The sequence below is a fragment of the Suncus etruscus genome, chromosome 11, assembly GCF_024139225.1.
Source record: "Suncus etruscus isolate mSunEtr1 chromosome 11, mSunEtr1.pri.cur, whole genome shotgun sequence".
NCBI classification, from domain to species: Eukaryota; Metazoa; Chordata; class Mammalia; order Eulipotyphla; family Soricidae; genus Suncus; species Suncus etruscus.
Genome location: NC_064858.1, coordinates 36064606 through 36087458, shown reverse-complemented (window position 1 = coordinate 36087458; position 22853 = coordinate 36064606). Strand labels below are relative to the sequence as shown.

The window sequence follows — 22853 nt, the reverse complement described above, 5'->3', positions numbered from 1 at the left end:
CCAAACTTTAAAAATCTGCAGATTGATATCTGAGCTCATTTCATTCAATCCAGAGTTCCTGGGCAAGCAGAGAGGTGTGTTTTTTGGGGGGCTGAAAAGAAAGGTTTAGGGACATCAGCTGTTGAGCAAGTCCTGGTTACAGTGTTAGTCCAAGATTCTGGAGACCCAGGTCTTGTGTCCCTGACTCCTTAGGCTCTTTGGGCTCTTTGGACTCCTCACTCAGATCTTGACAAGCCCATCTGAATTCATGGAGCAGATCCCAAGCATAAGTGAATGGGCCTGAGGTGTACAAGGTGGAACATATTATTGAACTTGGGACCCAGCGGGTGCTAAGTTCATACCTCACCCTCACCCCTTCAGATTTCCTGCCTCCTGGCAAGAACTTCAATCCCCTAAGGCATCCCAGACCCACCCTTCAGCTTCTAATGCTTGGTTTCTTTGTTTGGGGGTGGGGATTGGGGAACCAATAGAAACTTGGTGGTACCTGGAATAAAACCCTGGCCTCTTGCAGGCAAAGCACACTCAGCTATTGAGTTTCCTCTCTGGCCCAGCTTTTTTTTTTTTGGTGGGGGGAGTGGGTTTGAGCCACACCCGGTGGTGCTCAGGGGTTACTCCTGGCTATCTGCTCAGAAATAGCTCCTGGCAGGCACGGGGGACCACATGGGACACCGGGATTCGAACCAACCACCTTTGGTCCTGGATTGGCTGCTTGCAAGGCAAACGCTGCTATGCTATCTCTCCAGGCCCTCTGGCCCAGCTTTTAATTGAACTCAGCAAGGATGAAAATGAAGCTGCTGCTGCTGCTCATCACACTAATGAACAGACAAGAATGTGACCTGAATGTGCATTTCCCGGTAAAGCCAAGCCATCCCAAGCAGATACAATTTGTTTGGCAGCCCAGGGTTTCTGTATAGGGATTCCTTGTTGAAGACACCATGCTGGATTCTGGACAGAAGGATTGGGAGACTATGGTTCTGAGAGGATTTGCAAGCTGGCCTGTATGTCTTCTGACTCCTGAGAGAGCCAGTCAGGGAGCCATGGAAGGCCATATGGAGGGGCTGGTTTTGCAGGGAGTGTTGATGAGCACTTTGACCAGGATCATGGCAACATGAGAGGCAAGAGGTTGATCCCAAAAAAGAACTCTGGAGGAACAGAAAGATTACAGTATTAGAAACAAGAGCCCTAGCCTGGCTAGACTCAGTACAAATCCACCACATTTCACCACTTCTTTTCTTCCTTCAATTTGTAATCATTCTGAAATTGGGAGGCTTTATTTCGTGAGAAAAAAAAGCAGGCAAAATTTGGACCACTGACATATAGTTATTTTCTACCTGGTGAAATAACTAAAATAGTCGAGGAAATTCTGTTAAGTCATTAACAGCTTAAGTACAAATACAAATTAAGTTTATTTAGATAAAAAGATGGCTTCTGGGGCCAGAGTGATAGCACAGTGGGTAGGGCATTTGCCTTGCACATGGCTGACCTGGGTTCGATCCTGAGCTGGAAGTAAAGCCTGAGTGCCACCAAGTATGTCCAAAAGGAAGAGGGGAAATGAGGGAGGAGGGAAGGAAGGAAGGGAGGGAGGGAGGGGAGAAGGAAGGAAGGAAGGAAGGGAGGGAGGGAGGGAGGGAGGGAAGGAAGGAAGGAAGGAAGGAAGGAAGGAAGGAAGGAAGGAAGGAAAGGAAGGAAGGAAGGAAGGAAGGAAGGAAGGAAGGAAGGAAGGAAGGAAGGAAGGAAGGAAGGAAAAGTGGCTTCTTTTTGTTTTTGTTTTTTTATGGGGTGGGGTGATGCACACCTATCAGTGCTCAGGGCTTATGCCTGGAAAGCCACACTGCTTTCCAGAGTGGCTACTCTATCTACTCTTTTCTGAACAGGGTGAGGGTTCCTATTGTCCAGCCTGTCCCCCATCACTGACTGTTTCTGGCCTTGGTAATAGAGGCCACCCCACCCCATTCCCTCAGCAGGGGGATTTGCAATGTCCTTGTATCCAAGTCCAGGCTGAGACACATTTTTTCACATGTTGGTGCTTACTGTGTCTTCAGAAAAGTATTTTCTGCTCAGTTTTGTTGAGGTGCGTGAGCTCTTTCTGTAGCTAGATTATTAACCCCCATTAGATACCTGATTAGCTAATAATTTCTTCCTATCATCAGGGCACCTTTTCATTGTGTGGTGGTTTCTTTATTCCCTTTGTTTCTTTTCCTTGTGTATCTCACTTACGTCAGTATATTTTTATTGCAAGCATGAACATGTGGTTTGTGAGCCTATTGCTGGCTAGGTCCTCCCAGCTTAGAAATCATAGGACAGCCATCAAATTCTCTCTCTCTCTCTCTCTCTCTCTCTCTCTCTCTCTCTCTCTCTCTCTCTCTCTCCCCTCTTTCCCCCCCCCTCTCTCTCTCTCTCTCACACACACACACACACACACACACACAGAATATGCTTTATCTTGGGGATCTCTAAAGTTGGTCATTTCTTAAGGTTACTTTTTCACAGAAGCAGCAAGATTTTCATCAGGAAGACAGGCTTTGTTGATGTTAGTCCTGAACAGAGAGGCAGGAATAAACCTTAAGCACTGACAGGTGTAACCGCTCTCTACCCCACAAAAGAAGCCACTTTTCTTTTTAAATTTTACTGAAGGAATGAGTGCTGTGGGCACAGACTCCCAACCACAGAAGATTCTGAACTTCAGCCAAAAGAAAGAAAAGCAGTCAGGGCATCCAGGATGCTGCCACCCTATACTCCCCTCCTTGACTGCCCTCTCGACTGAGGCTGTCCCTAGCGAAAACCCATGGGCACCTGAACTCAGGAGCAGGCTGGAAGGGAGAAAGAGCATGAGAACTTTGTGGCCTGCTCATTGAGTCTTCTGTGGAGCTGTGGGATACACCTGCGCCTCCATGCACACAGACATCATTTAAAAGGAGCTTTGTTTGGCAGAAAGGACAGGATTAGGCCATGTCTTGATGAGCCAGAAGAGGTCAGTTATTGTGGTTCCACCAGTTGTGTTCTTCACCACAGGTCCCTGGCTACCTCCCAAACCAGCTCTCTCTAGAGCTCTTGGCCCAGGGTCCTAATTGCAAAGGCCTAATGTTTTGGTAGAAACAGCCTCCCAGGGAGAGGTGTGGACCCTGAATCCACAGGAGTGGAACCCAGCTCTGAGCAGAGGGCCTAGAGCACCCTGGTATGAGGAGGGAGGGCAGTGCTACTCTGTGTGTGCCAGCGAGGCTATAGGCAGAGATCCAGCCATATACGTGGACTATGAGCTGCTACTCTGCAAGGCACTGGGGTGGCAGAATTGGAGTGGCCAGTACTGGAGTTTGAAGACTCCAAATTTGGAGTCATTGAAGGTCCAGGGAGGGGACAGTTTGCCCCACCAACAGTATCATCCAAATGCCTGACCTCTCAAAACCCTATACTTTCTCTGCACTACCGATTGCTTAAGACATCAGGGCAGCCTCAAAGAGTTTTAGGACAGTGTGCCAAATAAAGAGAACCACATGGAATGGGGATGAAAAATAACAGCAGTACCTAGAGGATACACTTTGGGCAAGAGAAATAGCACTTGCCTTACACACAGCTGACTCCTGTTTACTCCCCAGCATGACATAAGGTCCCCCTCAGGCACACTAGGTGTGATCCTTGAACAAAGAGCCAAAAGTAAGCCCTGAGCAGCTCCAGGTCTTGCGAAATAGAGTCCCGCCCACCACTACCAAAACCACTACCACCACTGCACACCTTTCCCCTTTCAACTAAGCTACACTCTCTTACCCTAGCAAGTCAGGCCTGGCTCCTATGGGCTTCAAGTGAGCTACAGAGACCAGCCTTAACCTGACCCTCTCCCCCACTCACAAACAGGTATATGTATTCTCTACTGTGGTCTTCCTCTCCACCACTGTGCACTTTTGACTTTTGTCTCCTGAGCATTCATGAAGTGCGCACACTGTCCATAGTAAACACCGGGGGCCAGACCAGGATGTACTGACTGTTGGCTCTAGGTAATGAGCTTTAAAATGGAGGAAACACCCCTAAAATTCAGCAGGTCACTTTCTCTGGCTGTTTTCAAGTGTGAACTTCTGACATTTTGTCTTGAAAGGGTCTGTTCGGTTGATTTTGTTGTTGTGGTGGTGGTGGTGGTGGTGGTGGTGGTGGTGGTGCCAGTGAGCAGACCCTCATCTAATACAAGACAGGCACCTCACTCTGAGCCACATCCCCTACTGCAGGAACTCTGCTTCCTGGATCTGTTTCCTGCTTCTTTTCCAAGGTGAGGGAAGTTAGAGGCATTATTGTTTTCAAATAATTTTTCAAGCCTCTTTTTCTCTCCTTTCCTTCTGGATTTCCTATTTCCCTTTTAATGCGCTTAGCTCCCTGATAAGGCCCTCGCTGTGCCTATAGATTCCTCATTTTGCACTTCTTTCTGGAGCTCTGCTTGGCTGGTTTCCTTTGCCCTAACTTGGACCTGCTTTTCTGTTCTTCCTCTTCATCTAGTGGAGCAGATGAGCTGGTGCACCCCTCCATGCAGTTGCGATATCTTGAGTTCTGTGACGTCTGTTGGGTACAGACTTTGTGTTGTCCATCTCCTTGTTGATATTCTCCATATTGTCATTCTTTTCCCATATTTGGTGAGCCACTGAATATTTTTTTAATTCTTTTTTTTTTGGGGGGGGGGGTCACACCTGGCAGCCCTCAGTGGTTATCCTTGCTCTATGCTCAGAAATCACCCCTGGCAGGCTCGGGGAGCCATATGGGATGCCAGGATTCAAACCACCGTCCTTCTGCATGCAAGGCAAACGCAGTACCTCCATGCTATCTCTCTGGCCCCTTTTTTTGAATTCTTGATCAAGTTGATCATTTGTCTCAATTTCTGCAAGTTATTTTTCTGGGGTTTTCTTTCACGTCAAGCATGTTTTTCAATCTCATTTGTTTATAGATTGCTGATATAAAGCCTCTGCTTCCAGTCGTGAAGGCATGACCATGGGTTAGTTATCAACCAGACTGCCATGTCTTGGACCCTGGTTATCTCAACTTTTTTTTTTTTTTTTTTTTTTTTTTTTTGTTTTTGGTTTTTGGGTCACATCCGGCAGTGCTCAGGGGTTATTCCTGGCTCCAGGCTCAGAAATTGCTCCTGGCAGGCACGGGGGACCATATGGGACGCTGGGATTCGAATCGATGACCTCTTGCATGAAAGGCAAACGCCTTACCTCCATGCTGTCTCTCCGGCCCCTTATCTCAACTTTTTGATCCCCAGAGCAATGGTCTATTCCTCAAGGAGGTCCAGCTATTGAGGATGTAAGGACTAGCCAATTGTTTCAGATCTGTGTGGCCCCCAAATTTAGTCACAACCCTCACTGTATTCACCAGAGCCTAGTGCCTAAGGGGTAGCCACCGTGGGAGCTGCTTATGCCACTGGCTCTGGCTGATTACAACGGATAGGGCTCTAACTGTGCTCTAAGAGGGTAGAGGTGGCATAGGTGCCACAAGGCAAGGCAACTGCCAAGATGGCATCATCCCCAGAGAATGTCTCACAGGTTCCAGCCCTCCAGCTGCCATGTTAAGATTAACAAATGATTCCCCTAACAACAGGGTGGAGCATTTTCCCATAGCAGCTGCTTCCTGCTGGTTCCTGCTGGAATGTATGTGCACTGGCTCCTTAAGAGCAGATTCTCCAGAATTCTCCAGGGTCTCCCTGTAAGCCCACTGTTTTACAAAGCTGGAGAATCTTTATGCTTCTCCAGGTCCCAAAGCTAGAGGGCCCCAATGTGAGACATAGACCCAGCACTTTTCAGGGAGAAGCTCCAAATGGGTTACCACATTCACTTGTTGGAGGAAGATCCATGTCTCAATCCATCTGCATCTTCTGATGTGACTTCTCAGTTCCCATGTGTGCTGAGCACAGTGTGTTCCAAGGACAGTGGGACACTGTCATCTAGACCCCAATCTAGACCTTGGTAATTGTTCTCATTGCTCACTAGTCTTATTAGAGACCTTAGAACGAATTTACTAAAATTCAGTCATCCACATAAAGAAATGAAGCAGCAAGGCCACTCAGCTTCTGCCTATGGTATTTAAATTCACAGAACTCTAGTCTATAGACCTTCAGGATTCCATTGGACAATCCAACAAGATCAAATTGAGCCTTCCTGAAACTTAAATGGACCATCATCTCAATCATGCTCTATTTTAGTAATTTGGCTTGCCCACTCACTGTCTCACATGGGGTAGTTTGTTACTGTAGTTTTGAGTTTTGTTGTTTTTGTCTTTTTTATTAGAAACCATGTTTGCTATGGTGTGACTGGCCCATCTTTTTACAATCTTGGCTTAATGAGTTTGTACAATGAGTCTCCGGTAAGAGACAGACGTGGGAGTGAAAATATTTCTCCTGAACCACAGGAAGGGGGGGCTTTACAATGCCTTTTAGCTGCGGATACCCAGGGTTCTGGGCCCAGCGGGAAAGACAGCAAACACGTTTTCTGCAATTGGAAAATGGCACTTCACTCCAACCAACCCCATTTATGAACTTCCTCTCAGGAGACAAAGAAAATCATGGGTATTTGTTTAAAATACCTAATTTCCTTGATAGGAGAAAGCCTTTTATTTTCAAAGAAATCCACTTAAAAATTAATGACTACCTCCGTGTTATAAAAATGTTCTTCACATGTACATTCAAGTGTTTTATTACGGGAGAAACTGGTAGATAATTTGACTTTTATGACACAGTATGAAGCATTTATACTGGTGACTAGATTTATACTGTGAGTTTGGACAGCTGTCAGTTTGGTTTTGCGTTTTTTAAATTTTGCTTTGTTTTTGTTTTGAGCCATGCTGGTGCTCAGGAGACCACTTAGGATGCCAGGAATCAAGCCCATGTTGGCTATATGCAACGAAAGTGTCCTACCCACTGTATAGCCCCCACATCTATTGGTTTTGTCAAGCTGAAAGATGACAAAGGGGTCACTGCCTTTTGTTATTGTAAATGTTAAAAGCAGAAATAATGCAGATGGCTTGAACTTGACAAGGGGGGACTCCTCTGTGGCAGACAGTTATTTTTATCATCTGTCATAATTTTTCACACACAAAAAAAAGAAAAACAAAACAATCAGTAGTGTTATAAAAACCACTTAGGTTCTGAGCTTGAAACAACTGCCTTATGCCACAGGATTCCTGTTGCTACCTCTGCTAGTGACTGAGTAATTCAAGATGTCTGTAGTGTCAGTGCATTTTTATTAGGCCAGCATTGACTCTGCAGGATTAAATGTCATTTTAAATGATCAACCAGCAGCTTGTTTCAGGTCATTTGTGAACATGGAAAGTTTATAAGGTACAAATGTTCTCAAAACTCAACAGTAAAGTCATTTCCATCGCAGTAAAGGTCAGCCCTTCACTTACAACCCAAGAGCAGATTATTTTCTAGATCTTGTTTAGTAAACAGTTTACACAAAGGTCTCAGTTTGATGTCTCAGAAAATCTACATAGTCCAGTCAGGGCTGACTTCTTACTTGGGGAAATGGTATGTTCCACATTTTACAATCATATAAGAAATAGAATGAGGAGCCAAAGTGGTGGCGCAGCTGTAGGGCATTTGTCTTGCACGAGGCTGACCTAAGGATGGACTGCAGTTCGATCCCTGACGTCCCAAAGGGTCCCCCGAGCCAGGAGCGATTTCTGAGCGCATAGCCAGGAGTAAATCCTGAATGTCACTGAGTGTGGCCCAAAAATAAAATTAAATAAATAAATAATAAATAAAAAGAAATAAAATGGTGGGGCCAAAGAGATAGCACAGCGGTAGGGCATTTGCCTTGCAAGCAGCCGATCCAGGATAGATGGTGGTTTGAATCCCAGCATCCCATATGATCCCCTGTGCCTGCCAGGAGCGATTTCTGAGCACAGAGCCAAAAGTAACCCCTGAACGTGGCCGGTGTGACCCAAAAAGCCAAAAAAAAAAAAAAAAGAAAAAAAGAAAAGAAAAAGAAAAGGAAAAGGAAAAGAAATAAAATGGACTGAGACAGGAAAGGAGAAGCACTTTCCTTTCCTTGTGTGGAATGGGACTATGATACCAGGATGTAAAGGAAAAGATGTGTGTGAAATTTTAGCTTCCAGGAAATCTTGAATTTATCGCCATGATCAGTCTATTTGCCCATTTTTATATGGTCATTTGTTTTTATTTTATTTTATTTTTTATGGAACGCTTCACGAATTTGCGTGTCATCCTTGCACAGGGGCCATGCTAATCTTCTCTGTATCTTTCCAATTTTAGTATATGTGCTGCTGAAGCGAGCACTGGTCATTTTGTTTTTAATGGTGCCAGCGATTGAAATCAAGACCTCTTACTTGGAAGGCTTATGCCAGGGGTCTCAAACTCGCAGCCTGCAGCTGGCCTTCAAATATCTTAGTATTCGCGATTATTCGCTTACTGAATAATCGCAATAAAAATTGCATTAGTAAGAAAAAAATCACATTAAACATTCGCATACCCCGAGCAGTTTCATTCGGGGTATGCAAATGTTTAATGCGATTTTTTGCGATTTTTTTCTTATTAATGCGATTTTTTTATTGCAAATATTCGGTAAGCGAATAATCACGAATACTTTGCGCCTAGCACAGACGTCATTTCCACTGCTCCTGCCCACTGTCCCTTTTTTTTTTGTGAAATCCCTTATGCGGCCCTGCCTCACCCCAACTTTGCCTCCTGCGGCCACCAGGTAAATTGAGTGTGAGACCCCTGGCTTAGGCTTTGCTACACTCCCAAGCCCCACATGGACAAAAGTTCTTTCTAAGAAACTCCAAATAACAAGCACATATTTTGTTATTGTCACCTTGGGTGACATTGTGTTTGTCTCTATAGAGAATTACATTCCCACTCCAGACAAGTAGAAAGATGTCTTCAAGCCTCTCTGGGGTGTTAATGGCCTCCTAGAGGAGGACCACAGCCCCCTTTTGTCCTTCCTCACCTGTCCCCATTGTATGTGCTATTGTTTGGTTTTGTCAGTCATTGCCAATTAGATGAATTGATGGAAAATCTAAATGTAGCTACCATTGGACAAGTAGATCAAACACTGGCCCACTCAACCTGAGTTCAGTCAGTTCTCTATTTCCCGCTCGTAATAAAAAGTAAATAAAGACTAGGGCTGGAGTGATAGCAAAGTGGTAGGGCATTTGCCTTGCATGCGGCTGACCCAGGTCAGACCTCAGTTTGAATCCCCAGCATCCCATAATGGCCCCCCAAGCGCAGGAGCGATTTCAAGACGGGAAAGCCCCACAAAAAGATTTTATTTTTCTTATAAGCTGATTCACACTGAGCACGAGCTGGATTTGCTGTCTCAGTCCTGGGGCACTGACACTCTGGGCAAACTCCTGATGCTCTAGCTCATCTGCTCTTCTGGAACATCCACCTCCACATCCCCCACTAGCCCATCTTTTGGCTCCTATTGAACAGAGGTGTGGTGGAAGAGACAAATCTAACTAGTGTATGCTGTAACCCAGGGTTCCAATTTCATATATTATGAGAACCACCTGCACAATCGGATTCATTATATAGCTGGCAAAAGAGCCCACGGGCCCTGGGTTCAGTCTGTACAACAGTCACAAGCAAGGACCAGAAAGACCATCCGTATTAAAAACTCATCACAACATTTTACACACAGAGGGGGAAAGCCTAGTCAGTGAGGGATCCTGCAGGTCATTTTAAGCTGAAGGCTAACTCCTGGCTAGAGTCATTTTCCTAGACATGTCCCATTTCATGGTCTGCTGTGGAGCAAGAAGGCCCAGATTTTCACATCATGAACAAGTGAAGTAAATCTTGCTTCAGTGATCCCTAACCATACAAAACCAGCCAATGATAGTATGCACCGCCAGCGTCCATCTGTTAAAAGACTGCTGCCTGACCAAAGACATAAGCCTTAGTTATACAAATGGAGAAAATGAATTATGGAGGGGGTGTCTCCCTAGCTCCTATCCCCTCTGTGGGGGGAGGCCCATGTCACAGATGCTCATCAAGGATCCCCCACATCCTCACTGTCTCAATGAGCCATTCCTCCTCCCTTTGAAACAGGAACTTGAACAGTGAATGCAGAATAGAGTCTTTTCTGTCACCAGTCAGAAATGTCTTGTACCACAAGACACTTTTCCAACAACATTTTCTTCCCTTTTCCTCACTATGACTGTAGACTGCTTTGGATTACGTCTATCAATTGCTGTCTGACAGCCGGATACGAAAACTTCATTCGATGGGAAGACAAAGAATCCAAAATATATACGGATAGTGGATCCCAACGGCCTGGCTCGACTGTGGGGGGAACCATAAGTAAAAGGCATCCAGATGTTGAGTTGGTGTACTCACTAGAACTGAACACCAAGTGTGTCCTGGGGGGAGGAGGGCCATTGTGGGTCTTTTGCTCCTATACCTGCCTATAACCATTGAGTTTATATTCCTCACTGAGTAAACAGTTATAAAAAGAGGGAATTTCTTCCTCTGTATTACTATGTGTTACTCCTACCATGGCTAATTAGCACAATGTGTCCAGTCTGATAGGGCTCTGTGACCAGTTGACCCTCCTGCTGACCATGGGGACTGAGCCACAGGGCAGTGCAGCTTCCGATCTGCTCACTTACACATACCCCATTTGTCAAAGCTGGTTTCTCCTGGAGAGTGAGAACATGCTGGCTCAAACATCCTCTTTAAAGGCAGCAGTACAAGAAGCCTGATGGTCCGACCATTTTTCACACTGAGCATGTAAAACTGTTAAAGTAGGTAGCTGTAAAAAGTAGATAAAACACCCTCTGTGACCATGGCCACTTAATATCATGAATAGATAAAGAAAATTTGACCTTTGTATCTAGAAACATTTTATTCATCCTTTTTTTTTAAAGAGGGTGGTCTTTACTAGGCCACCATGTGCATGAACCAGCATGAAGGAGTTTCAGTTAAATAAAGTAGACCAGTCACAGAAAGACAGGACCTAAATCCACTTCTATGGAACATCTATAAAATAATCATCTCCAGTGAGTGTGGTTTCCTTTAAGCAAGATGAGTGAGTTCTGGGGCCGGAGAGATAGCATGGAGGTAAGTACGTTTGCCTTTCATGCAGATGGTCATTGGTTCGAATCCCGGCTTCCCTTATGGTCCCCTGAGCCTCTGCCAGGAGCGATTTCGGAGTGTGGAGCCAGGAGTATCCCTGTGTGCTGCCTGGTGTAAACCAAAAAAAAAAAAATATATTTATATATGTATATATATATATATAATATACCACACACACACCACATATGATTGAGTTCTAGAAGTAATATCTCCTGTTCAATGTTCTTAGCACCAGATTTTTTTTCTATATTTATACAATTTGATTACAAACATGATTGTAGTTGGGTTTTAGTCATATAAAGAACACCATCCCTCGGTTAACCAGTTGCAACATTCCCATCACCAATGCCCAAATCTTCCACCTCCCTATACCCCCCCCCCACCCCCCGTATTTGAGACAGGCTTTCTACTTTCCTCATTCATTCACAATGTGAGTTGTCAGTTGTAGTAATTTCCTCTAATTGCATTCACCACTCTTGGGTGACTGGACCTTCCAGCCTCTCATCTCTATTGTCCTCTGAGAATTATTACAAAAAATTGTCTTTTATTTTTCTTAAAACCCATAGATGAGTGATTCTATTCTATTAGCCCCAGGTTTTGAGTAAGTCCATATCTACTTAAAGAGGAAATGAGTTCCTGAGACCCAGGCTTTCCCTTAGGCAATGAGATATCAGGCAAAACTGACCAAGCACCAGGATGGCCTCACCAGATCCACCTAGAAAGAAGGGGACAGAGGGAAGTACCACCAAGCTCTGGGCTGGCCTTTGCATGCTGATATAAGCCAGCACTTCAGCCCTGTGCTTGAGGACCACAAACACACCAGCCATCACCAAATAGGGCTGGGTCCTACTGGCAGCATGGGAGTTACTGAAAACTCCTTCTGTTTCTCCCACATGCACTTGGTCCTGTCCCCACACCTGCCATGGCCTTGCTACCTTCCACAAGAGAAATTTAAACTAAAAAAAAAAAAAAACAAAAAAAACCTCCTTCCTTAAAATGCTGTATTTGGGGCCAGAGCCTGAGCACAGAGCCAGGAGGAAGCCCTGAACATTGTCAGATGTGCTCACCCTACCCCCAAAAGAAGACATCCTAGAAACATGTTTGAGGAAGATTAGTGCAACCCCTAGCACCGGTTTCTTGCCAGTGAGGTGGGTCATGACTACTTGGGGCCAAGTGGGAGCAGAAATGGGGATGTGCCAGAGTACCTTGCAGGAAAAGAGTGCATCCCTTTTAGGGGAATCCTGGCAGCTGAGAGCCCAGAGAGTGAGCCTGGAAGGCAGGGGTGAGCAGGTCACTTTCTTAGGCTGTAGACCACCTGCCCCACTAAAAAGGGCCTTACTTTGAACAGTTCCCCCTGTGCCTTTGCTACAGTGCATTTCATTGTGTCATTGTGCTTTTTTTTTTTTCTCTCTCTCTCCTTGAACAAACAGAACAGAACAAATATGACCTATGAGAAAATGTCCCGAGCCCTGCGCCACTACTACAAACTAAACATTATCAGGAAGGAGCCCGGACAAAGGCTGCTGTTCAGGTAAGCACTTCCTCGCTGCTCTTGGGGGGGGGGGGGGGGGGGGGAATTGTATTCTTCCAGTAAGGAGGGAGTGGGAGGCTGTTGAAATCTTTTACCTTCGTCAGGCTGATTCTCCAAACCATCATCACTGCTGGTCAGATGTGAGATGCTAGGCTGTTTGACCTGAGAGGGGAAAGCCATACTTATGCCCTTTATATAGTAAAGCTGAAATTAAATCAATACAATCTGATTTACCTTTAGCATAATACAAAAATTGGTTTTATCTGTTACTAACATTCGGTGTAGATTGAGGAGAGCAACAGAGGGAACCCTGTTGGCAGTCCAGCCTGGAACGAAATTTCAGTCCTGTCAATTGCTTTCTGAACCAGTGTTTGCCAAGACCATGACCCCTTAGTGAACCATGAAATCGATTTAATGAGCCCATCACAAAGCTTTCTCGATGAAGGGGGACAAGAATTGAATGGGACAAGAGAGGAGCTGAAACTATCAGGCTTCATCACATGAAAATAAGAGTGTGGAGTCATGAAATGTTGATTTCACAGCTGTGTTTGTGAGATGAGTTTGGATGTAGAATGTGGTTTATTACAATTGCACTGAGATCAGGAAACTTTGACAGCTGCTATACTCAACCTGAAATTCCTCACAGCTAATTCTGCCCTTTCTAACCATTTAAGCTAGTGGGTTTTAAATCACTGATTTACAGTGTTGGTCTGTAGGTGTATGTAGAAAGGGATGGAAAGCACTGATTTAGTCTACCTTGTAGGCTGTGATTCCAAGCACTATTCAATAAAGGAGGAAGGATTAGATGCAGATAAAAGAGGGATTTAAAAGGACCCATCAGGACAGGTAGGAGTTACCCATTGACGTGGGTGTTCATTGACATGGTGAGACCATGTGGCGATAGAGAGAGGAGATGGGACAGGAAGGAGTTACAAATGGGACTAAAGGTGGACTTCCTTTACAAATCACACTGAATGATGGAAAGAACAGCGAAGCTGAGTCTTACATTGAGAAGGTGTGTCATCTTCATTGTGGCAAAACAGTGGAGATCTTCAAATGGAACAGAAAAAACTTCAGAAAAATACAGACAGTAGAAGCAGTTCAAGATAGTAGCGTGGGAAGACCAGGCCATATCTTCTGCCATGGGCACAAACAATCTACAACAGTGGTCTGGCACGGCACAGCAATATTTTATGGGAACAAGCACACACACAAGCCATCACGTGTAGTCAGCTCTAGCTGACTAGTTTGAGGCAAACTTCATAATGTTCACACAACAAGGAAATCTCATAATGCATTTCCTCATCTCTAAGGGAGACTTGGTGGTGAATATTTGTGTTCCCCTCCAGAGCAGAAGTGAAAACAAGGGGCCGGAGAGATAGCATGGAGGTAAGGCGTTTGCCTCTCATGCAGGAGGTCATCGGTTCGAATCCCGGCGTCCCATATATGGTCCTCCCGTGCCTGCCAGGAGCAATTTCTGAGCCTGGAGCCAGGAATAACCCCTGAGCACTGCCGGGTGTGACCCAAAAACCACAAAAAAAAAAAAAAAAAAGAAGTGAAAACAAGCTGAAGTTCCCTTCACTATGAAGGATAAAAGGGGAGAAGTAACACAGTCTCATTGGGCCCACACCTCAGCATAGTTGGTCACACACCTCATGGGGAATGTTACTAATACCAAGTGTCTGCCTGAGGACCAGGAATAGGTTCTGCCCTGGATCAGGCACCTCTAATCTTAGCGCCTACATCAGAAAAATAAGACCCCCCCCCAAAAAACAGGACTTTCAAATCTAAGAGACCTGTGCAGGGTTATGGGGAAAAGATTCTACTCTTAAATAGCACAAGTACAGACTCGTTGGCCCAGGAAGCTAATATAAAAGCTCTTTCAAAAGCACCTAGATTAATGTGTAGTAGATATGTTTGCTAATCAGAAAACCGCAGTACAAAGTCTAGGAAGGAACCTGTGGGAAATTTCCAAGGACAAAAGTTGATAAGTGCCAATACCTCCTCTGATTTCCCAGTGCTCCCAATACCTTTGCAGTCCCCTTTAGTGTTCTAACACTTAAGGACATGCCCCTAAAGATCAGCAAGCACACATGAGCATGCAAGCACACACACATATCCATCTCTCAGCCAACCCAGGGAGCTACTCACAGTTCTGCTGCAGCCCTGTTATGCCCCCAAGCCATGCCCTCCATTCCCACAGCCCCACAGTGAAACTGTCTTAGTGCTTGAGGCCACTGAGATTCATTTTGGGCCCCAAGGACCTGGAACAGTGAGAGAAATAAGCCTCAATTATTGAGGCAGCCAAGAACTATCAAGCAGAAACTGTTGAGCTCTTCACAAAGATTTGAAAGAACCAAGAATGAGAGCAAATTTAAAGGTTACTAATAAATGTTTATCTCCTGCACAAGACCATTCCATCAAGACCGGGAGACAGAGATGTTTTCACTAATATAGAAGTAGAAGCAAGCAAATAAAGAGGCAAAGAAATGTGTTTCAACTGAGAGAAGAAAATAAACTTGAAGAACAAAATTAAAAATTGGAGATAATCACCCAATAAAGATGTCAGAGTAATGATTATAAAGATGCTCATCAAACTTGGGAGAAAGTGAATAAACACAGTGAGAACTTCAACAAGGAGAGAGGTATAAGAAATTGCAGAGGGGCTGGAGAGATAGCATGGAGGTAGGATGTTTGCCTTGTATGCAGAAGGATGGTGGTTCGAATCCCGGCATCCCATATGGTCCCCCGAACCTGCCAGGAGCAGTTTCTGAGCATAGAGCCAGGAGTAACCCCTGAGTGCTGTTGGGTGTGACCTGAAAACCAAAAAAGAAAAGAAAGAAATTACAGAACCAAAGAACACAAAAAACTAGTGAAAATATTATCCAGGCTAGGAAACTGAAAAAGGAATAGGTGATCTGAGGTAAGATAGTGGAAATCTGGGCCCGGAGAGATAGCACAGCGGCGTTTGCCTTGCAAGCAGCCATCTAGGACCAAAGGTGGTTGGTTCGAATCCCGGTGTCCCATATGGTTCCCTGTGCCTGCCAGGAGTAACCCCTGAGCACCACCGGGTGTGGCCCAAAAACCAAAAAAAAAAAAAAAAGAAAAAGCTAGTGGAAATCTTTTTGGTGCAGCCCAGCCCCCCTCCACCGACAGGATCCACTCATCCACTCACTGCCCTGCTACACCCTTGCCTCAAAAAAAGACTTTGGGTTTTGGGGTTTTTGGTTGTTTGCAGGCCACACCGGCAGTGCTAAGGGGTTATTCCTGGCTCTGTGCTCAGAAGTCACTCCAGATGTGCTTGGGGGACCATGTAGAATGTCAGGGATCTAACCTGGGTCGACCATGTGCAAGGCAAATGCCTTACTCACTATACTGTTTGTCTAGCCCTGAGATTTTTATAAAAGAAGAAAACTTACTCAGCCTATGAGATAACATCCCATATGGTCTCCCGAGCCTGCCAGGGGTGATTTCTGAGCTCAGAGCCAGGAGTAACCCCTGAGCATCACCAGGTGTGGCCCAAATAAATAGATATATATTTAATAATGAATAAATAAAATTTAAATTGTAATATAAAATTAAGAAGCTAGTATAAATACTAGCTTCTTAAACTGTGGGTCACAACCAACTGTATCTAGAGACCTGTGAAAAAATATAGCCAGGCCCAGAGAGATAGCACAGCGGCTACCAAAAAAAAAAAAAAAAAAAAAAAAATATATATATATATAAATATATATATATATATTATATATATATATATATATATATATATATAGCCAAAAGTGAAAGGTGTGCCACACCAACAATTAGTTCAAATTCAAACCATGTGATGAATCCTGGGTGTTTCTGGCAACACTTTCTCTGCCCAAATTGCATATCTTGGGAGAAATGGGGTTGCAACTAGGAAAAAGAAGCCCTGAATATACAAGATACTATCTGTGAGCCCAATGGTAACTATAAAGCAAAAATATATTGCAAATACAAAAATGCTAACAAAAAAAGGAAAGCGTAACAGTAATTAAAAGTTATTAAAAGACAGGGAAGGAAAAGAAGAAAAGAAAGGAATAAATAAATGGTACTAAGTACACATTACATACACTAAATCACCTTAAGATCATAAATAAGTACTGTATTCTTAAACTAAAAGACACAAAGTGGCTGAATGGATTAAAAATTAAATGCCGGGCCTGGAGAGATAGCACAGCGGCGTTTGCCTCGCAAGCAGCGATCCAGGACCAAAGGTGGTTGGTTCAAATCCCGGTGTCCCATATGGTCCCCTGTGCCTGCCAGGAGCTATTTCTGAGCGGATAGCCAGGAGTCATCCCTGAGCAACGCCAGGTGTGGCCCAAAAACCAAAAAAAAAAAAAAAAAAAATTAAATGCCATCCATATATTACCTATAAGGAACTCACTTCTCATTGAGAAGAGATGGAAAAAGATGCTTCATGCAGCTGGAAATCAAAAGAACTTAGGGAGAGCTGTAGTATACGACATCAGAAGAAGTAAGGCTATCAGAAGACATAAATGCCAAGGATGAACATTACATAATGACTTAAGCAATCAATCCAACAAGTTATATAACACAAATATTAGCAAATCTAAAGGGAAAAGTTAAAAGCAATATAATATTAGGAGATGTTACTCTCCTACTTAGGTTGATGAATAGATCGTCTGGACCAAAAAATAATCAATAAGGAAAGAGTAGTTTAAACAGCATATTAGGCCAGATGCTTACCAAATAGTCACAAACATTTCATGCAAAAATAGCATAATACACAGAACATTCTCCAGGCTATATTATTTATTAGGCCTCAGAGCATTAAATGTTAAAATTATGTCACATATATTGTTCAACTATAATAGTACAAAACTAGAAATCAATTATGACAGAAAAGTGAACTGTTCCCTTTTAAAATGCTGTAATTTAATAAGATGCTATTGGGACAAAGGAAAAAAATGTAAAAATACCTTGAGTGACATTTATAGTAATAGAAAAACATCTCAAGAAGCCATAAAAATTTCAAATTTATACGTAAAGGAACTAGAAAAAGAAAGACCAGAGTTTGTAGAAGGAAGAAGAAAAATAAATGAAATAGAAAATTTAAGAATAGTAGGAAAGAAAAATGAAACCATGGGCTGGCTCTTTGAAATAATAAAGTTGACAAATACTTAACTAGACTCACTAAAAAAAGAAGGCTCAAATAAATAAAATTTGAAATGAAATAGAAGTTATGATTAATTTCAGAAAAATGCATAGGTTCATAAGAGATAATGAACTATTATGTACTAACTAGTTGGATATCCCAGAAGAAATGGATAAATATGCAAAAACATTAATAATCACCTAAGACTGATTTATGACTAGGATAGTCATTTATGAATAGAATATTAAGTCATTAATCAGAAACCTCCCAACACACCAAAGTCTAAGACCAGACAGTATCACTTCTATGTACAGAACTCATACTCAAAGAGCCCTATCCTCAAACTCTTCCAAAATACTGAAGAAGAGGAAATGCTTCCTTCCAAATTCATTTTAGAAGATCAGCATTACTCTGATACCAAAATCAGACAAAAATTATAGCCAACATATCTGGTGAACATATATGCAAAAATTCATAATTATTAGAAAACTGAATTTAAACAGTACCTGAAAATAAGTAAACACTATACTAGAAGCTCTAGCCAAAGCAGTTTGGCAAAACAAAGAAATAAAAGGCATCTAAATTGTAGAGGAATGAATTGCCATATTCTAACCAAGCCAGCTCCTTAGATTCATTTTTTTTCTCAAGTGAGATGTAAATCAAGCCATGAAAAATTATGGCTGCACTGGACATGCACCACAAAACTGGTCATCTGAGGAGGAAAGGGTGTACCAAGCCCACCCCCACTCCTGAAGCAACATTTGCTGCCTCCATCACCCAGAATCACTATTTCCCTGGTGGCCTCCCTCATCACTAACCCTATATGATTTTCTGCGGGGATGCCACATTTCAGATAAGCTGCTTGTAGGGCTGATATTAAGAGTTTTTTTTTTTGGTTGAGTGTAGGCACCCTCCCCCATATCTTTCTCTAAGAAAGCCTGGCACCTGTAACCATGCCCACAAACACAGTTACCATGTTCGGAAGCAGGCCTTCTTCCAGGAAGACCTGTAGCTGAGTATACGCCCCTAAAATTCATAATATTGTAGCTTTGAATTTCTGGACAACTTCATTTGCTTGATGCAAAGAAACAGCCCAGTTTAACAGAATGAGCAGCTAACAACAAGGATTTACTCATTGGTGATACAATAATTTTCACAATTAAGCTTGCTACTAGTGTACATTTTCTCTTTTATTTTTTTCTCTTTTTTTTTTTCAATAACTTTGCTTTCACTTATCTGGAAACAAGTGTATTATGATCAACTATGTCAACTATGTGATGCTTTTTTTTGGGGGGGGTCACACCCGGCAGCGCTCAGGGGTTACTCCTGGCTCTACACTCAAAAATCGCCCCTGGCAGGCTCGGGGGACCATATGGGATGCCAGGATTCGAACCATCGTCCTTCTGTATGAAAGGCCTTACCTCCATGCTATCTCTCCGGCCCCCGTGATGCATTTTTTTGTGATGCATTTTTAATTAAAGAAAAATAATAATAAAATGCAGAGGAATAAGAAAGCTATTATATTAACTAAATAATCTAGAAGAACAATTAAATCAATCCCATTTATCATTTGTACTACAAAAAAATCCTTTAGGAATAAATTTTTACAAGGAATAACTTAATCATGGAAGGAATAGGGAACTTTATGTGACTGATTACGATAATCTGTGAAATAAAATAGAAAAGGAGAACTTCATCAATATTCAGTGTTTAGAGAACTGGACTAGTAACTATATGCAAAAATTAACTCGAAATGAAACCCTAAAAATCCTAGAGAACTCCTTAACATCAGTCCTAATAATGATTTTTTTTAATTTTTGTTTCCAACACCAAGCCAACAAAAACAACCAAAAATTGAAAATACATCAAATGAAAAATCATCTGCATGTCAACAGAAACTGCCAGTCAAATGAAAAGGAAGCCTATTCAATGAGAGAAGATATTTGCAAATTATATACCTAATCGGGGCTAATAGTCAAAACATATTTTTAAAAAATGGTTAAAAACGAGCAGTGGACATAAACAGACATTTTTGCCAAACACATTCAGGTCACAAAAAGATACAGGAAAAGATATCAACTGTGCTAATCATTAGGATAATTTATACCAAAACTATAATTGACAAAGCACCTCACATCTGTCAAAAAGACAGGCAATGAGAATTGCAGGGGAGGGTATAGAAAGGGTCAATTTAGTGCGCAGATGTGAATATAAAATGGTTTGCCACTGTGGGAAACAATATCCAGGTCCCTCAAAAGGTTAAATATCAAAGTACCATATGATCCAGTAATTCCACTTCTGGGTACTTAACCAAAGAGAATGGAAACACAAATGCAGAAGCATAAATACTCCGCTGTGTTCAATGGAGTATTACTATGGTACCACCAGGAGTAAACCCTGAGCCCTGCTGGGCATGACCTACAATTCAAAACAGGAAACTGAAAAACTGGGTGTGGACTACAAAAGCTTAAGGGTGAAAGTGGAAGAAGAAGGGGATAATTTGGAGGGTCAGCTGCAGGGTATCTGTGGAGATCATTGCCTAGAGGAAATCATCAAAGATCCTCCATGTTCCACCACTTATCTGGAGCAAACAGAACAGACACTAAAAAGCATGCAGCTTAAGAAGATCAGGGGCAGAATAGAAATAGAAGTAGCTGCCATTGATGTTTTCACTGCACAAGAGGAAAGGAAAATGCTATTAGTGTGAGTGATTTGTCATTTTTTAAGGGCCCAAATGTTAAAGGCCAGACATGCCATAAAATGTTGGAATTTTGGACGGTTGTACAGTGGGTAGGAGAACACTGCTCTAGCATGTGGCCAACCTGTGTTTGATCCCCAACAACCCATATCTCCACCAGGAGCAAGCCCTGAACACTGCAGGATGTGGTCCAAAAAATAAAATAACTTTTTAATGAGGAATTCTTGGTCTACAGCCGAATGGATCATCAAATGGAGTGGTATTTAGTGAGAGTGCTCCAGAATTGTGGTGTCAGAGGAAGATTTCGGTATAGTTTGACTTCTTTAGTGGTTCTTTGGTGATAGGCCAAGCCCAAAGAGTGATTAGGACACAGCAGGCAGAGAAAGGAATATTCCAAATAAGGACAAAGAGAAGAGTTTGCAAGATGGCAACATGAACTGAGTCACAGTTTTTGTATGAAAAGGGACTAGCCTGGCTAAACCGATGTTCACACTGTAAAGAACTGGAAAAGTTTCCTGGAGTGTTGAGAGGAGTCCATTTGGCAGCCAAAGGACAGTGGTTTACATTGAACATTAGTCAACAGACACTTTGAACATGGAATGAGGAAGAGAAATGAGTGTTACATATGGTTGGTTTGTGTGTTTGGAAGCCACCCTCACTGATATCCGATAGCTAATTCTTTTTTTTTTCGTTTTGTTTTGTTTTGTTTTGTTTTTGGGCCACACCCATTTGACGCTCAGGGATTACTCCTGGCTATACGTTCAGGAATCACTCCTGGCTGGGGGGACCATATGGGACGCCCGGGGATCAAAGCAAGGTCTGTCCTACGCTAGTGCTTGCAAGGCAGACACCTTACCTCTAGCGCCACCTTCCCGGCCCCATGGTGGCTAATTCTTATAGATGCTTGAGGTCACTTGGTATTGTTCAAACGACCATGTGATCAAACCTACAACTCCTCTGAGTCATCTCTCCAACCTGAGAAATACATGGTTTAGGACAATTGTCTTTTGCCCAGGGCAGAATTCTGTAAAGGGAAAGACAACACTTTGGAGTTGTAGAGAGGACCCTCCTGACAGGGGGAGAGGAGGGTGAGGATTCTGTTCTGCACCTCAACTACCTTCCCACAGGGGACAGTGATCACTTGAAAATGAAGCCACAGAAGAGAAGATTTGCTCTCTGACTTGGTACAGAGGAAGGGGATACATTGCTAGCATTTGGGTGGATCAGTGATAACACTGAAAAAGATTCGTTTGGCCTTTCTCAGTTATAAAAGCACTCACTGCCCTATTCTCAGAACTCCTCAATTGGCTTTTGTTGTACCCTCTGGGTACCATTCAAACCTTTTATGCCAGCCCTTAGATTCTGAGCCTGGGAGGAAAAGCTCTCCTGGGTCCTGGAAAATCTGACTCTAAAAATAAGGGTTCCTTCCTCTGATCCCACATAAATGCTGGCACAGTGAGCCCCAGGGCATCAAATTTTGTAGTAGTTATATCACCTTTTTTTATGCCTCTTTTCCTAATCTAGTTGAGTTGGTGGCTTTCAGCTCTTTGAACTGATGGGGCCTTCCTTTAGGGGTCTGGTTTGAGAGGGAGAAGTAATTTATGAAAATAATAACCTCTTTTTTCTCTGACAAAGGTTCATGAAAACCCCTGATGAAATCATGAGTGGCCGGACCGATCGCCTGGAGCACCTGGAGTCCCAGGAGCTGGACGAACAGATTTACCAGGAGGATGAATGCTGAGACCCACATCTGCCACCTCTGTGCCGGGAGCCACTGCCCCCTCGGGATTGCTGGACGCGTGCTGAGTTGGAGCAGGCGAGCTGAGGAGAGGAAAAAAGAAGCCCCACTTGTCTTGCATCCCAGGAGGGACCCCAGAGCACCTTAAGACAACCCCTTCCTCCCAGCCTCTCAAGGCAGGGCTGGGTCACAGCCCAGAGGGCAGGAGCCTGGGACTTGCATTGGCCGGTTCCTTGTCACTTGGAACCTCGCCCTGGTCACTTCGCCTCCCCTCCTGCCTGTTGTTAGTTTCATGGTGTTTTGGTTTTGTTGTTTTGGGGTTTTTGTCCCCCCCCCCTTTTTTTTTTTTTAGAAAAAAGTTTTACTTTTCAACATTCATGTAGGGGAAGACATCCCAGGTTGTTTTCCTATGGAAATATATACCTATTATATATATAAATATATCTCTATTTTTTGCTAATCTCACAAAGTGCAGCAAGCCCAGCTGGTCAGGCAAAGGAATAAGAGATCAAGTTCCTCAGAGCTTGTGACAGTTATTGTTGCTGTTGGGATCTTGGCCTGGAGGAAAGTGGGAGGAGAAAAGGGGAGGAAAGTTGGGGCAAAAGATGATTCTTTTGAAAAAAGTGACCTAGAACTCTCTTCCCCTACCTCCCTTCTTTCCCTCACTCCCTTTCTCCT

The 22853-nt window shown here is 43.3% G+C and overlaps 2 protein-coding genes and 1 non-coding gene across 3 annotated transcripts in view; 2 read left to right on the top strand and 1 right to left on the bottom strand.

Moving 5' to 3' along the window:
* The window catches only part of ETV6 (ETS variant transcription factor 6), a 245923-nt gene extending 223311 nt beyond the window's left edge, over positions 1 to 22612 (top strand). Inside the window, 6 exon segments of the mRNA XM_049783341.1 lie at positions 4986 to 4993; positions 10155 to 10196; positions 10198 to 10242; positions 10244 to 10291; positions 12496 to 12596; positions 22073 to 22612. Of these exon segments, the coding sequence (XP_049639298.1) occupies positions 4986 to 4993; positions 10155 to 10196; positions 10198 to 10242; positions 10244 to 10291; positions 12496 to 12596; positions 22073 to 22178 (350 nt within the window). The 3' untranslated portion in view covers positions 22179 to 22612.
* The window catches only part of BORCS5 (BLOC-1 related complex subunit 5), a 714757-nt gene that overhangs the window by 233342 nt on the left and 458562 nt on the right, over positions 1 to 22853 (top strand). The window lies entirely within an intron of this gene.
* LOC126023560 (U6 spliceosomal RNA) lies at positions 8163 to 8269 on the bottom strand. The gene has a single exon (XR_007500675.1). It is a non-coding gene; the product is annotated as a U6 spliceosomal RNA (small nuclear RNA).